At 39.3% G+C, this 17718-nt stretch overlaps 1 protein-coding gene across 1 annotated transcript in view; it reads left to right on the top strand.

Moving 5' to 3' along the window:
• Positions 1 to 939: 939 nt before the first annotated feature.
• The window catches only part of LOC109884300 (galectin-4-like), a 29936-nt gene continuing 13157 nt past the window's right edge, over positions 940 to 17718 (top strand). The window contains exons 1-3 of the mRNA XM_031795349.1: positions 940 to 1073; positions 3527 to 3615; positions 5907 to 6111. Of these exons, the coding sequence (XP_031651209.1) occupies positions 1032 to 1073; positions 3527 to 3615; positions 5907 to 6111 (336 nt within the window). The 5' untranslated portion in view covers positions 940 to 1031. The remainder of the gene's footprint in view (positions 1074 to 3526; positions 3616 to 5906; positions 6112 to 17718) is intronic.

The following is a 17718-nucleotide window of genomic DNA, read 5'->3' on the forward strand; positions in this document are numbered from 1 at the left end:
TCGTAAAACCTAAAACCTCAAACAGCAAGCAATGCAGGTGTAGAAGCACGGTGGCTAGGAAAAACTCCCTAGAAAGGCCAAAACTTAGGAGGAAACCTAGAGCGGAACCAGGCTATGAGGGGTGGCCAGTCCTGTTCTGGCTGTGCCTGGTGGAGATTATAAACCTAGAGAGGAACCAGGCTATGAGGGGTGGCCAGTCCTGTTCTGGCTGTGCCTGGTGGAGATTATAAACCTAGAGAGGAACCAGGCTATGAGGGGTGGCCAGTCCTGTTCTGGCTGTGCCTGGTGGAGATTATAAACCTAGAGAGGAACCAGGCTATGAGGGGTGGCCAGTCCTGTTCTGGCTGTGCCTGGTGGAGATTATAAACCTAGAGAGGAACCAGGCTATGAGGGGTGGCCAGTCCTGTTCTGGCTGTGTCTGGTGGAGATTATAAACCTAGAGAGGAACCAGGCTATGAGGGGTGGCCAGTCCTGTTCTGGCTGTGCCTGGTGGAGATTATAAACCTAGAGAGGAACCAGGCTATGAGGGGTGGCCAGTCCTGTTCTGGCTGTGTCTGGTGGAGATTATAAACCTAGAGAGGAACCAGGCTATGAGGGGTGGCCAGTCCTCTTCTGGCTGTGCCTGGTGGAGATCATAACAGAACATGTCCAAGATGTTCAAATGTTCATAGATGACCAGCAGGGTTAAATATTTAATAATCACAGTGGTTGTCGAGAATGCAACAGGTCAGCACCTCAGGAGTAAATGGCAGTTGGCTTTTCATAGCTTTTCAAGTTCATCACATTACACGTTTGGTAGCTCCAGGAAAGAACTTATTCTAGGCCACGTATGAAAATATGGGTCCAGCCCAGTCCCCATACCCAGCTCTGTCTCTAACTCTGTCTAACCTGTTTAACCAGCCCCTCCCCTCCCATGGTTCTCTTTCTCTATAAGACCAGCCGTCCAGTAGCGACCGTTTCCTGTTCTCTCTGACTCTCCTCTCCTCCGTCTCTCCATCTGTCTGTCAGTGGATCTCTGAGTGACAGCCATCATGTTCGTTGCTCCACCTGGCTATCAGCCCGTCTACAACCCTGTGAGTAGCACGTCTCCTTGTCTAGTGTATACAGATATCATAGGTATTGTCTGAATCTACCATTCTTCATTTACTTCACTTTTACTCTATGTACCGTCTTGGGATATAAACTCCCTTAAAGTGGGGAGTAGCGGTTCTGGTACCGGTTCCAACCAACATTTTTGCTTATATATCAATCTGTGGACCCCGTACATCGAAATAGATTGCATTCAGAGATAGCCCTAGTTCTCATGAACTCGGGAGTATGGGGGCATTCAAGGCAACTGGGAACTTAAGAGATAAACGAGGTCAAATCATGACATCAAAGATCTTCAGGTCGGAAAGTCGGAGCTCTAGAAAGATGCTTGAGTTCTCCGATTTGGAATTCCGAGTTGGATGAACGTTCAAAAATATTTTTCACAGTCAGAGTTTGTCTTTTTTTTCTCCATAGTTTCCTGTTGTCTTGCATATATCGCTTTCGCCTATGTGACTATGGCTGTGAAATCTGACTCTTCCTAAAGCTGGGATGTCCCACCTAACATTTAATTTGCTCTTCCTGCTCTCCATCAGCTCCTTGCTGAACGCTACGTCATCGACGACCCTGTGATTAGGGAGGAAGAGGCGAAACGAGAGAGTTTTACTCCGTCCAAAATACTATCCACGTTAAGCGGATCATTATCAAATTATTAAACAAATGAGGAGGTTTTTTTTGTTTTTGTAGCAGAACAATGAGAGAGTGTCGAATTTAGTCAAAGATAAAGAAAAAAAAATTATTGCTATTTTTATATGTGAGGTGTATTTGATCCTTATTCGAAGTTTGGTAATGTTTAGGTTGTTCGTACTGATATAAGTGTGATGCAAGTGACATCCTGGCAACTTTGAGAAGAAAAAAATATATATATTAGAATTGTCACCGTTGAAATTCGAGAAGTCGATGCATGTTCATGAGGCATAGAATCTCACTCTTCATTGAATACAGGCCGTTGACATCAACATCGCTCATCAAATATATATAGATATATTTAAAAAAACGTCTTAAAAGAGCGAGATGTATCCACCAATCTAAAGAGAGGAACAGGCGGGAAGCTTGACAGCCCGCCGTTCCGCTCTGTGGACAACGAATCACATTGTTATGGCAGAAACCTAAGCAGCTCATCATGATATCCAATATCTCTGCACCCATCCGTGCCCCAGAGCAAGACATCTCAGTGGCAAAAAAATTCTGGTCATTGCGGGACGAGCGGGGAGGGGACAATAAGTAGACCAGAGCCAGCTGTTCCCTCTCTGGCATGAGCATGCCAGATATTATGGCGGAACCATGAGTTTATGCGGAAAAGCATGATAAGTCGACTATCTTCATTTAAAATCCACCATCTTTGATCCTAGTGCCGCAGGAGAGAGTTGTTTCGTTGCTCTAGCAGATTCAGCGATCGATTTATAGTTTATAAAAGGAAATGTAAAATATTTCATAGATAAAAAAAATAAAAAAATAAACACTTTCTGTTTGCCATAGATGGATATCTATATGAGATGAGAGGCCAGTTCCTAACGAGTTCAGGAAGCCAAGCTCGAGCCCTGTACGGTGTTAAGAAGGGTGGGGGCTAGCCCAATAATGTACATAACAATGTTGGTTATGCATCTTGTTGACATTCATCCAAGGACGTCTTGACTTGCATTACACCCTCGCTGTAGAATAATTTTCTCATGAAATAATGTGAGAGAAAAGCATTCCTGTAAACGCCACCTGCTACAAGCAGAAATAAGTTATGGATAAACTAGAAATGTGACAAATCTGTTTTGATAGGAAGTAGGCGTAATCCTCACTGATGAATGTGTGAATGATCTTGTCATGTTTTTGGCATTGGAACATCTTTGAAGGCATGAACCGGCAGAACAGGTTATGTAGTGTTATCATCATAATAGGGAAACCCCAGTAACTGTGGTCAAAAACATGTTGGAACAAATCCACAGTGCAGAAATCATATTTGTAATTGAGCTTGTAGTACTCAAAAGTCACTACACTTCAGCTATTGAATTTATAATTATATTTTATCAGGAAGGTGAGATTTTTTTTTTTTTGGCAGTAGAAGCATTACTATGTGTTGTTTATGGCCCGCTCATGATAAATAATTACTTTTAGGGAGCCTATTTAGGCAGAAATCTACATTTTGACGTTACATCTAACAGGATAAGGTCCCAGACTGCCTTGCATCTATAATTGTGTATAGTTGTTAAATGGTTATTATTTCCCAGACTGCCTTGCATCTCTACTTGTGTATAGTTGTTAAATGGTTATTATTTCCCAGACTGCCTTGCATCTCTACTTGTGTATAGTTGTTAAATGGTTATTATTTCCCAGACTGCCTTGCATCTCTACTTGTGTATAGTTGTTAAATGGTTATTATTTCCCAGACTGCCTTGCATCTCTACTTGTGTATAGTTGTTAAATGGTTATTACTGTGTGTTGTGTGCAGAGTATCCCCTATGTGGGGCCGATCTACGGGGGGCTGAGATCAGGGATGTCTGTTTACATCCAGGGAGTCATCCCTGACGAGATCACCAGGTGAGAAACACACAGCCTCTGAGGATTGGAGGTATGCTACACATGATCAGACTGTAGGTGCTAATAGGTGCTACACATTATCAGACTGTAGGTGCTAATAGGTGCTAATAGGTGCTACACATGATCAGACTGTAGGTGCTAATAGGTGCTACACATGATCAGACTGTAGGTGCTAATAAGTGCTAATAGGTGCTACACATGATCAGACTGTAGGTGCTAATAGGTGCTAATAGGTGCTACACGTTATCAGACTGTAACGTTTGGGCGACAACAAGGGAATTTGTTTACACATTCTTAGACTGTGCTTATGTTCCTTATTGTTTTATGTAAATTAGCGTTCGATTACAAAATAAATTAACTAGAATTGCATCAATGGTCGATGTGTTTATCACGTTTTAGGGGGAAGACCCAGATGCAGATGGTGTCAAAGTAACAAAGTTTATTACTAGAACAGGGGGGCAGGCAAAACGACAGGTCAAGAGGTCAGTAATCCAGATCAGAGGTCATAAGGTACAGAACGGCAGGCTGTCTCAGGGTCAGGGCAGGCAGAGGTCAGTAATCCAGATCAGAGGTCATAAGGTACAGAACGGCAGGCAGTCTCAGGGTCAGGGCAGGCAGAGGTCAGTAATCCAGATCAGAGGTCATAAGGTACAGAACGGCAGGCAGTCTCAGGGTCAGGGCAGGCAGAGGTCAGTAATCCAGATCAGAGGTCATAAGGTACAGAACGGCAGACAGTCTCAGGGTCAGGGCAGGCAGAGGTCAGTAATCCAGATCAGAGGTCATAAGGTACAGAAAGGCAGGCAGTCTCAGGGTCAGGGCAGGCAGAATGGTCAAACCCGTGAAAACTAGAACAAAGGAACTATAGAAAAAGACATTGAGCAAGGTGGGGGAAAAAAACGCTTTTCGGCTTGACGGACAAAACGAACTGGCAACTGACAAACAGAGAACACAGGTATAAATACACTGGGGATAATGGGGAAGGTGGGCGACACCTGGAGGGGGGGTGGAGACAAGCACAAAGACAGGTGAAACAGATCAGGGTGTGACAGTGTTGAGTTCAGTACAGAAGATTAAGCTGTGTATTTCATATCAGTTATGTTAGAACAGTTTATTCTTTGCTCTAAGAGCACAATGTGACCAGAACAATAAGATCCCATGGGCTTGGTGTGGTGTATAATGGAGTCGTCCCCGAGGGATGAGTACCTTATGATATGTTCAGTAGAAATTGTGCACCAATATTGAAGCCTGTTATACTAAATGAAGCGCTCTCTAATAATAATTTAGTCAACACAGAAAATGTCAGACCACAGTCAGTCATATCAGCTATGTTAGAAAAGTTATTACCTGGTCAGTAAGAGCCTCATTGGCTTTTATACAACGGGTGGGTCTAATCCTGAATGCTGATTGGTTAAAACCGCATTCAGGCCGTTGTCTATTCGACAAGTTACCACAGGCTAAATCTATGATGTTGAAATTAATATTTCCTCTGTTCCATCTGACTGCACAATTCACCGTCTCATCAGCCCAGCCAGGCAATTTATGAACTTGATCTCCACTTTAAAAGACATCTAGACATTATCTCACATTTCTTTTAGACTAACATTTAGTTTTCTACAGCGGAGATTTGAAAAGATCTTGGTGTCTGTCTCTCTGACATTTTCCCCCCCAAAAATGTATTGAAGTTTGATCTCCAGCTATCCTATAGCAATGAACGTGTCAGGAGTCTGGATGAGACAGACTGGCCGGCAGCTTTTCTCAGCCTGTCGAAATCATGAATCAGCATAATTTCTTATGAATATATACACTACCTGTCAAAAGTCTTAGAACACCTACTCATTCAAGGGTTTTTGTTTATTTTTACTCTGCATTGTAAAATAATAGTGCAGACATCAAAACTATAAAATAACACAGATGGAATCATGTAGTAACCCAAAATATTGTTAAACAAATCAAAACATATTTTATTTTTGAAATTCTTCAAATAGCCACCCTTTGCCTTGATGATAGCTTCGCACACTCTTGACATTCTCTCAACCAGCTTCATGAGGTAGTCACCTGGAATGCATTTCAATTAACATGTATAAGCGGGATAAATGCTTCCAGTCTGTATACTACATTGGAAAAATGTACTCGGGCTAAGCCTCGAAAAGAGAGCTGCCGTTTATCCCTGACATAACTAGGCTCTGGAGTTCTGTCCGGTCAGCTCAAATGGTGAAAAAAACTCCAGACCCTACCGGTGTTATTTGTTGTCCGCTCTGTTCATTCTATGTCCTCTCTAACACCCCCTCTAGGTTCAACATGAACTTGCAGTGTGGAGAATCTGAGGGCAGTGATATCGGCTTTCACTTCAGCCCTCGCTTCGACAACTGGGACAAGGTGGTGTTCAACAGCTGCCAGGAAGGGGAATGGGGTTCCGAGGAGGAGATCCACAACATGCCTTTTAGCAAGGGAGACGCCTTCGAGATGGTTATCATCATTAACCAGGAGGGTTACCAGGTCAGATATAGAGATACTATATATATATATATATATATACATACATATATATATATATATATATATATATATATATATATATACTGTATAGATGGAGATACTGTGTAGATATAGTGATAGATACTGTATAGATATAGATAGTGTGTAGATATAGGAATAGATAGTGTGTATATATAGTAATATATACTGTATAGATATAGTGATAGATAGTGTTTAGATATAGATTGTGTATAGATATAGATACTTTGTAGATATAGTAACAGATACTGTATAGATATAGTGATAGATACTGTGTAGATATAGATATAGATACTGTGTAGATATAGTGATAGATACTGTATAGATATAGTGATAGATACTGTTTAGATATAGATTGTGTATAGATATAGATACTTTGTAGATATAGTAACAGATACTGTATAGATATAGTGATAGATACTGTGTAGATATAGTGATAGATACTGTATAGATATAGTGATAGATACTGTATAGATATAGTGATAGATACTGTATAGATATAGTAATAGATACTTTGTAGATATACTAACAGATACTGTATAGATATAGTGATAGATACTGTATAGATATAGTAATAGATACTTTGTAGATATACTAACAGATACTGTATAGATATAGTGATAGATACTGTGTAGATATAGTGATAGATACTGTATAAATATAGATACTGTGTAGATATAGTAACAGATACTGTATAGATATAGTGATAGATACTGTGTAGATATAGTGATAGATACTGTATAGATATAGTAATAGATACTTTGTAGATATACTAACAGATACTGTATAGATATAGTGATAGATACTGTGTAGATATAGTGATAGATACTGTATAGATATAGTGATAGATACTGTATAGATATAGTAATAGATACTTTGTAGATATACTAACAGATACTGTATAGATATAGTAATAGATACTGTGTAGATATAGATATACGGTGCATTCAGAAAGTATTCAGACCCCTTGACTTTTTCCACATTTTGTTACGTTACAGCCTTATTCAAAAAAAAAATTCCTCATCAAACTACAAACAATACCCCATAATGACATCACAATACCCCATAATGACATCACAATACCCCATAATGACATCACAATACCCCATAATGACATCACAATACCCCATAATGACATCACAATACCCCATAATGACAAAGCAAAAACAGGTTTTTAGAAAGGGTCTGAATACTTATGTACTCTAAAAAGAGTCTTGGTTGTTCCAAACTTCTTCCATTTAATAATGGAGGCCATTGTGTTCTTGGTTCTTGGGGACCTTCAATGCTGCAGAAGTGTTTTGGTACCCTTCCCCAGATCTGTGCCTCGACACAATCCTGTCTCGGAGCTCTACGGACAATTCCTTTGAACTCATAACTTGGTTTTTGCTCTGACATGCACTGTGGGACCTTATATAGACAGGTGTGTGTCTTTCCAAAACATGTCCAATCAATTGAATCAAGTTGCAGAAACATCTCATGGATGATCAATGGAAACAGGATGCACCTGAGCTCAATTATGAGTCTCATAGAAAAGGGTCTGAATACTCATGTAAATAAGGTATTTCTGTTATTTTTTTAAAATATTTAATACATTTGCAAAAAATGATAAAAACCTGTTTTTGCTTTGTCATTATGTGGTATTGTGATGTCATTATGTGACATTGTGATGTCATTATGTGACATTGTGATGTCATTATGTGGTATTGTGATGTCATTATGTGGTATTGTGATGTCATTATGTGGTATTGTGATGTCATTATGTGGTATTGTGATGTCATTATGTGGTATTGTGATGTCATTATGTGGTATTGTGATGTCATTATGTGGTATTGTGATGTCATTATGTGGTATTGTGATGTCATTATGTGGTATTGTGATGTCATTATGGGGTATTGTGATGTCATTATGGGGTATTGTGTGTAGACTGATGAGGAATTTGTTTTATTTAATCAATTTTAGAATAAAGCTGTAACAAAATGTGAAAAAAGTCAAAGGGTCTGAATGCTACATTTGACATATATATATATATATATTATATAGATATAGAGATAGATACGGTATAAATATAGATACTGTATAGATATAGAGATAGATACGGTATAAATATAGATACTGTATAGATATAGAGATAGATACGGTATAAATATAGATACTGTATAGAGATAGATACGGTATAAATATAGATACTGTATAGAGATAGATACTATTGATGCTGTATCACATCCGGCCGTGATTGGGAGTCCCATAGGACGGTGTACAATAGGCCCAGCGTCGTCCGGGTTTGGCCGGGGTAAGGCTGTCATCGTAAATAACAGTTTGCTCTTAACTGACTTGCATAGTTAAATAAGGGTTAAATAATAAACATTTTCTTTGAAAATATGTAATATAGATACTGTATAGATATTGATACTTTAAATATATAAATACTGTATACATATAGATACTCTATGGACACTATATATACTGTATCGATATAGATACTCTATATATACTATAGATACTGTATAGATATAGAGATAGATACTGTATAGATATAGATAATGTATAGAGATAGATACTGTACAGATATTGATCATGTGTATATTTACTGTATATATATATATATATATATATATATATAGATAGATAGATAGATAGATAGATAGATAGATAGATAGATAGATAGATAGATAGATAGATAGATAGATAGATAGATAGATAGATAGATAGATAGATAGATAATGTATAGATATTGATAAGGTGTATATTTACTGTATATATAGATACTGTATAGATATAGAGATAGATACTGTATAGATATAGATAATGTATAGAGATAGATACTGTGTATATTTACTGTATATATAGATAATGTATTTAGATAGATACTCTATAGACACTATATATACTGTATCGATATAGATACTCTATATATACTATAGATACTGTATAGATATAGAGATAGATACTGTATAGATATAGATAATGTATAGAGATAGATACTGTACAGATATTGATCATGTGTATATTTACTGTATATATATATATATATATAGAAATAGATACTGTATAGATATTGATCATGTGTGTATATATATATATATACATGTATAATGTATAGAGATAGATACTGAGTGACCATGTAGTTAATCTGAAACATTCTTACGAGAGTTTTAAAACGAGATGTATTTTGTTTGAAATATAAATTCCTGCAAAGCTATAAAATCTGACTGTAGTTTTGACACAGACAGATCAACAATCAGGGCAATAGCATACATAATACTATCATCCAAATATAGGATGAAGTTTACCATTTTTAACAGACTGATCAACTATGTTTGTATAAATTGTGAAAAGAATAGCTCCCAAAATCCATGCCTGTGGTACACATTTATATACAGTACTACCAGAAATTCGTCCATCACGACGGCCTGAGTTCTGTCACTAAAATAATCCTGAAACCATGAACAGGCCTCAGAGCTCAGCCATATCGAGGACAACTTATTCAATAAAATAACATAATCAACAGTATCAATCTTTTGACAATTCCACAAACAAAAGCAGCACATTTAATTTAGTGTCTAAAGGATTGACAAGATCATTAACAAGTAAAGTGGTTGATGTAATGGTTGCTGTAAAGGCCCAGGCCTAAACCTTGATTGATTTCCATTCAAATCCAGTACCAGTCAAAAGTTTGTACACACCGACTCATTCAAGGGGTACTATTTCTTTTTTAACTATTTTCTACCTTGTAGAATAATAGTGAAGACATCAAAACTATGAAATAACACATATGGAATCATGAAGTAATGAAAAAAAAGTATATTTTATATTTGAGATTCTTCAAAGTAGCCACCATTTGCCTTGATGACATACTCTTGACATTCTCTCAACCAGCTTCACCTGGAATGCTTTTCCAACAGTCTTGAAGGAGTTCCCACATATGCTGAGCACTTTTGGCTACTTTTCCTTCACTCTGCGGTCCAACTCATCCCAAACCATCTCAATTGGGTTGAGGTCAGGTGATTGTGGAGGCCAGGTCATCTGATGCAGCACTCCATCACTCTCCTTCTTGGTCAAATAGCCCTTACACAGCCTGGAGGTGTGTTTGGTCATTGACCTGTTGAAAAACAAATGATAATCCCACTAAGCCCAACCCAGATGGGATGGTGTATCGCTGCAGAATTCTGTGGTAGCCATGCTGGTGAAGTGTGAATTCTAAATAAATCACAGACAGTGTCACCAGCAAAGCACCCCCACACCATCACACCTCCTCCTCCATGCTTCACGGTAGGAACCACACTTCGGAGATCATCGGTTCACCTACTCTGCATCTCACAAAGACACAGCGGTTAGAACTGACTGACCTTCATGTGTTGAAGTAATGATGTTTCCCAAGTTTTTGGTGACTACATGATTCCAGTTGTGTTATTTCATAGTTTTGATGTCGTCACTATTATTCTACAATGTAAAAAATAAACTTGAATGAGGAGTTGTATCCAAACTTTCCACTTGTAATATATATATATATTTATATATAAACTGTATATATATATATATATATATATATATATAATGATTTAGAATCAACTAAGAGGGATACTATGTCAGATATAACTATAGATACTCTGTATATACTGTATAGATATAGCTGTAGATTGTCTGTGTGGATAACTAGATGCCTGTGTGGATAACTGCATGTCTGTGTGGATAACTACATGTCTGTGTGGATAACTAGATGTCTGTGTGGATAACTAGATGCCTGTGTGGATAACTGCATGTCTGTGTGGATAACTAGATGTCTGTGTGGATAACTAGATGTCTGTGTGGATAACTACATGTCTGTGTGGATAACTACATGTCTGTGTGGATAACTACATGTCTGTGTGGATAACTACATGTCTGTGTGGATAACTACATGTCTGTGTGGTTGTACAATTATACATTTTTCAACTCAATAACTTCTCTCTGCCCCATAACACACTGTGCAGGTTTGCAGAAAACAGTTTGAATTGTAAAAGTTTCTCACCGATGCCTATAGGCTGGACTTCATACTGTTTCTTTCCCAAAACTTGGTTCGTTCGGCCGTGCACTGCCAAAGTCATAGTACAACTCCTTGTATGCTATTTTTTGGGGGTCTCTGATGAATTTGCCATCACAAAAGGGGTCTCTGATGAATTTGCCATCACAAAAGGGGTCTCTGATGAATTTGCCATCACAAAAGGGGTCTCTGATGAATTTGCCATCACAAAAGTTTGAGAATCTCTGCTCTATAATTCTAGACTATAGTTGTGTATGGATTAGGGTCAGACTATAGTTGTGTATGGGTTAGACTATAGTTGTGTATGGATTAGGGTTAGACTATAGTTGTGTATGGGTTAGACTATAGTTGTGTATGGGTTAGACTATAGTTGTTGGGTTAGACTATAGTTGTGTATGGGTTAGACTATAGTTGTGTATGGGTTAGGGTCAGACTATAGTTGTGTATGGGTTAGACTATAGTTGTGTATGGGTTAGGGTCAGACTATAGTTGTGTATGGGTTAGGGTCAGACTATAGTTGTGTATGGGTTAGACTATAGTTGTGTATGGATTAGGGTTAGACTATAGTTGTGTATGGGTCAGACTATAGTTGTGTATGGGTTAGGGTCAGACTATAGTTGTGTATGGGTTAGGGTCAGACTATAGTTGTGTATGGGTTAGACTATAGTTGTGTATGGGTTAGGGTCAGACTATAGTTGTGTATGGGTTAGGGTCAGACTATAGTTGTGTATGGGTTAGGGTCAGACTATAGTTGTGTATGGGTTAGGGTCAGATTATAGTTGTGTATGGATGAGACTATAGTTGTGTATGGATTAGGGTCAGACTATAGTTGTGTATGGGTTAGGGTCAGACCATAGTTGTGTATGGGTTAGGGTCAGACTATAGTTGTGTATGGGTTAGGGTTAGACTATAGTTGTGTATGGGTTAGGGTCAGACTATAGTTGTGTATGGGTTAGGGTCAGACTATAGTTGTGTATGGGTTAGACTATAGTTGTGTATGGGTTAGGGTCAGACCATAGTTGTGTATGGATTAGACTATAGTTGTGTATGGGTTAGGGTCAGACTATAGTTGTGTATGGGTTAGGGTCAGACTATAGTTGTGTATGGATTAGACTATAGTTGTGTATGGGTTAGGGTCAGACTATAGTTGTGTATGGGTTAGGGTCAGACTATAGTTGTGTATGGGTTAGACTATAGTTGTGTATGGGTTAGGGTCAGACTATAGTTGTGTATGGGTTAGGGTCAGACTATAGTTGTGTATGGGTTAGACTATAGTTGTGTATGGGTTAGGGTCAGACTATAGTTGTGTATGGGTTAGGGTCAGACTATAGTTGTGTATGGATTAGGGTTAGACTATAGTTGTGTATGGGTTAGGGTCAGACCATAGTTGTGTATGGGTTAGGGTCAGACTATAGTTGTGTATGGGTTAGACTATAGTTGTGTATGGGTTAGGGTCAGACTATAGTTGTGTATGGGTTAGGGTCAGACTATAGTTGTGTATGGGTTAGACTATAGTTGTGTATGGGTTAGGGTCAGACTATAGTTGTGTATGGGTTAGGGTCAGACTATAGTTGTGTATGGGTTAGGGTCAGACTATATTTGTGTATGGATGAGGGTCAGACTATAGTTGTGTATGGGTTAGGGTCAGACTATAGTTGTGTATGGGTTAGGGTTAGACTATAGTTGTGTATGGGTTAGGGTCAGACTATAGTTGTGTATGGGTTAGGGTCAGACTATAGTTGTGTATGGGTTAGGGTCAGACTATAGTTGTGTATGGGTTAGGGTCAGACTATAGTTGTGTATGGGTTAGACTATAGTTGTGTATGATTAGGGTCAGACTATAGTTGTGTATGGATTAGGGTCAGACTATAGTTGTGTATGGGTTAGGGTCAGACTATAGTTGTGTATGGGTTAGACTATAGTTGTGTATGGGTTAGGGTCAGACCATAGTTGTGTATGGGTTAGACTATAGTTGTGTATGGGTTAGGGTCAGACTATAGTTGTGTATGGGTTAGGGTCAGACTATAGTTGTGTATGGGTTAGACTATAGTTGTGTATGGGTTAGGGTCAGACCATAGTTGTGTATGGATTAGACTATAGTTGTGTATGGATTAGGGTCAGACTATAGTTGTGTATGGGTTAGGGTCAGACTATAGTTGTGTATGGGTTAGACTATAGTTGTGTATGGGTTAGGGTCAGACTATAGTTGTGTATGGGTTAGGGTCAGACTATAGTTGTGTATGGGTTAGACTATAGTTGTGTATGGGTTAGGGTCAGACTATAGTTGTGTATGGGTTAGACTATAGTTGTGTATGGATTAGGGTCAGACTATAGTTGTGTATGGGTTAGGGTCAGACTATAGTTGTGTATGGGTTAGACTATAGTTGTGTATGGGTTAGGGTCAGACTATAGTTGTGTATGGGTTAGGGTCAGACTATAGTTGTGTATGGGTTAGACTATAGTTGTGTATGGGTTAGGGTCAGACCATAGTTGTGTATGGATTAGACTATAGTTGTGTATGGATTAGGGTCAGACTATAGTTGTGTATGGGTTAGGGTCAGACTATAGTTGTGTATGGGTTAGACTATAGTTGTGTATGGGTTAGGGTCAGACTATAGTTGTGTATGGGTTAGGGTCAGACTATAGTTGTGTATGGGTTAGGGTCAGACTATAGTTGTGTATGGGTTAGGGTCAGATTATAGTTGTGTATGGATGAGACTATAGTTGTGTATGGATTAGGGTCAGACTATAGTTGTGTATGGGTTAGGGTCAGACCATAGTTGTGTATGGGTTAGGGTCAGACTATAGTTGTGTATGGGTTAGGGTTAGACTATAGTTGTGTATGGGTTAGGGTCAGACTATAGTTGTGTATGGGTTAGACTATAGTTGTGTATGGGTTAGGGTCAGACTATAGTTGTGTATGGGTTAGACTATAGTTGTGTATGGGTTAGGGTCAGACCATAGTTGTGTATGGATTAGACTATAGTTGTGTATGGTTTAGGGTCAGACTATAGTTGTGTATGGGTTAGGGTCAGACTATAGTTGTGTATGGATTAGACTATAGTTGTGTATGGGTTAGGGTCAGACTATAGTTGTGTATGGGTTAGGGTCAGACTATAGTTGTGTATGGGTTAGACTATAGTTGTGTATGGGTTAGGGTCAGACTATAGTTGTGTATGGGTTAGGGTCAGACTATAGTTGTGTATGGGTTAGACTATAGTTGTGTATGGGTTAGGGTCAGACTATAGTTGTGTATGGGTTAGGGTCAGACTATAGTTGTGTATGGATTAGGGTTAGACTATAGTTGTGTATGGGTTAGGGTCAGACCATAGTTGTGTATGGGTTAGGGTCAGACTATAGTTGTGTATGGGTTAGACTATAGTTGTGTATGGGTTAGGGTCAGACTATAGTTGTGTATGGGTTAGGGTCAGACTATAGTTGTGTATGGGTTAGACTATAGTTGTGTATGGGTTAGGGTCAGACTATAGTTGTGTATGGGTTAGGGTCAGACTATAGTTGTGTATGGGTTAGGGTCAGACTATATTTGTGTATGGATTAGGGTCAGACTATAGTTGTGTATGGGTTAGGGTCAGACTATAGTTGTGTATGGGTTAGGGTTAGACTATAGTTGTGTATGGGTTAGGGTCAGACTATAGTTGTGTATGGGTTAGGGTCAGACTATAGTTGTGTATGGGTTAGGGTCAGACTATAGTTGTGTATGGGTTAGGGTCAGACTATAGTTGTGTATGGGTTAGACTATAGTTGTGTATGATTAGGGTCAGACTATAGTTGTGTATGGATTAGGGTTAGACTATAGTTGTGTATGGGTTAGGGTCAGGCTATAGTTGTTTATGGGTTAGACTATAGTTGTGTATGGATTAGGGTTAGACTATAGTTGTGTATGGGTTAGGGTCAGGCTATAGTTGTGTATGGGTTAGGGTCAGACTATAGTTGTGTATGGGTTAGGGTCAGACTATAGTTGTGTATGGGTTAGGGTCAGACTATAGTTGTGTATGGGTTAGGGTCAGACGATAGTTGTGTATGGGTTAGGGTTAGACTATAGTTGTGTATGGGTTAGGGTCAGACTATAGTTGTGTATGGGTTAGGGTCAGACTATAGTTGTGTATGGGTTAGGGTCAGACTATAGTTGTGTATGGGTTAGGGTCAGACTATAGTTGTGTATGGGTTAGGGTCAGACTATAGTTGTGTATGGGTTAGGGTCAGACTATAGTTGTGTATGGGTTAGGGTCAGACTATAGTTGTGTTTGGGTTAGGGTCAGACTATAGTTGTGTATGGGTTAGGGTCAGACCATAGTTGTGTATGGGTTAGGGTCAGACTATAGTTGTGTATGGGTTAGGGTCAGACTATAGTTGTGTATGAGTTAGGGTTAGACTATAGTTGTGTATGGGTTAGGGTCAGACTATAGTTGTGTATGGGTTAGGGTCAGACTATAGTTGTGTATGGGTTAGGGTCAGACTATAGTTGTGTATGGGTTAGGGTTAGACTATAGTTGTGTATGGGTTAGGGTTAGACTATAGTTGTGTATGGGTTAGGGTCAGACTATAGTTGTGTATGGGTCAGACTATAGTTGTGTATGGGTTAGGGTCAGACTATAGTTGTGTATGGGTTAGGGTCAGACTATAGTTGTGTATGGGTTAGGGTCAGACTATAGTTGTGTATGGGTTAGGGTTAGACTATAGTTGTGTATGGGTTAGGGTCAGACTATAGTTGTGTATGGGTCAGACTATAGTTGTGTATGGGTTAGGGTCAGACTATAGTTGTGTATGGGTTAGGGTCAGACTATAGTTGTGGGGACTTGCTGTCCCCAGTCCACCTGGCCATGCTGCTGCTCCAGTTTCAACTTCCACCTGACTGTGCTGCTGCTCCAGTTTCAACTGTTCTGCCTTATTATTATTCGACCATGCTGGTCATTTATGAACATTTGAACATCTTGGCCATGTTCTGTTATAATCTCTACCCGGCACAGCCAGAAGAGGACTGGCCACCCCACATAGCCTGATTCCTCTCTAGGTTTCTTCCTAGGTATTGGCCTTTCTAGGGAGTTTTTCCTAGCCACCGTGCTTCTACACCTGCATTGCTTGCTGTTTGGGGTTTTAGGCTGGGTTTCTGTACAGCACTTTGCGATATCAGCTGATGTACGAAGGGCTATATAAATAAATTTGATTTGATTTGATTTGATATGGGTTAGGGTCAGACTATAGTTGTGTATGGGTTAGGGTCAGACTATAGTTGTGTATGGGTTAGACTATAGTTGTGTATGGGTTAGGGTCAGACTACAGTTGTGTATGGGTTAGACTATAGTTGTGTATGGGTTAGGGTCAGACTATAGTTGTGTATGGGTCAGACTATAGTTGTGTATGGGTTAGACTATAGTTGTGTATGGGTTAGGGTCAGACTATAGTTGTGTATGGGTTAGACTATAGTTGTGTATGGGTTAGACTATAGTTGTGTATGGGTTAGGGTCAGACTATAGTTGTGTATGGGTTAGACTATAGTTGTGTATGGTTAGGGTCAGACTATAGTTGTGTATGGATTAGGGTCAGACTATAGTTGTGTATGGGTTAGGGTCAGACTATAGTTGTGTATGGGCTAGGGTCAGACTATAGTTGTGTATGGGTTAGGGTCAGACTATAGTTGTGTATGGGTTAGGGTCAGACTATAGTTGTGTATGGGTTAGACTATAGTTGTGTATGGATTAGGGTCAGACTATAGTTGTGTATGGGTCAGACTATAGTTGTGTATGGGTTAGACTATAGTTGTGTATGGATTAGGGTCAGACTATAGTTGTGTATGGGTTAGGGTCAGACTATAGTTGTGTTTGGGTTAGGGTCAGACTATAGTTGTGTATGGGTTAGGGTCAGACCATAGTTGTGTATGGGTTAGGGTCAGACTATAGTTGTGTATGGGTTAGACTATAGTTGTGTATGGGTTAGGGTCAGACTACAGTTGTGTATGGGTTAGACTATAGTTGTGTATGGGTTAGGGTCAGACTATAGTTGTGTATGGGTCAGACTATAGTTGTGTATGGGTTAGACTATAGTTGTGTATGGGTTAGGGTCAGACTATAGTTGTGTATGGGTTAGACTATAGTTGTGTATGGGTTAGGGTCAGACTATAGTTGTGTATGGGTTAGGGTTAGACTATAGTTGTGTATGGGTTAGGGTCAGACTATAGTTGTGTATGGGTCAGACTATAGTTGTGTATGGGTTAGGGTCAGACTATAGTTGTGTATGGGTTAGGGTCAGACTATAGTTGTGTATGGGTTAGGGTCAGACTATAGTTGTGTATGGGTTAGGGTTAGACTATAGTTGTGTATGGGTTAGGGTCAGACTATAGTTGTGTATGGGTCAGACTATAGTTGTGTATGGGTTAGGGTCAGACTATAGTTGTGTATGGGTTAGGGTCAGACTATAGTTGTGGGGACTTGCTGTCCCCAGTCCACCTGGCCATGCTGCTGCTCCAGTTTCAACTTCCACCTGACTGTGCTGCTGCTCCAGTTTCAACTGTTCTGCCTTATTATTATTCGACCATGCTGGTCATTTATGAA

This window comes from Oncorhynchus kisutch, linkage group LG18, assembly GCF_002021735.2.
Source record: "Oncorhynchus kisutch isolate 150728-3 linkage group LG18, Okis_V2, whole genome shotgun sequence".
NCBI lineage: Eukaryota > Metazoa > Chordata > Actinopteri > Salmoniformes > Salmonidae > Oncorhynchus > Oncorhynchus kisutch.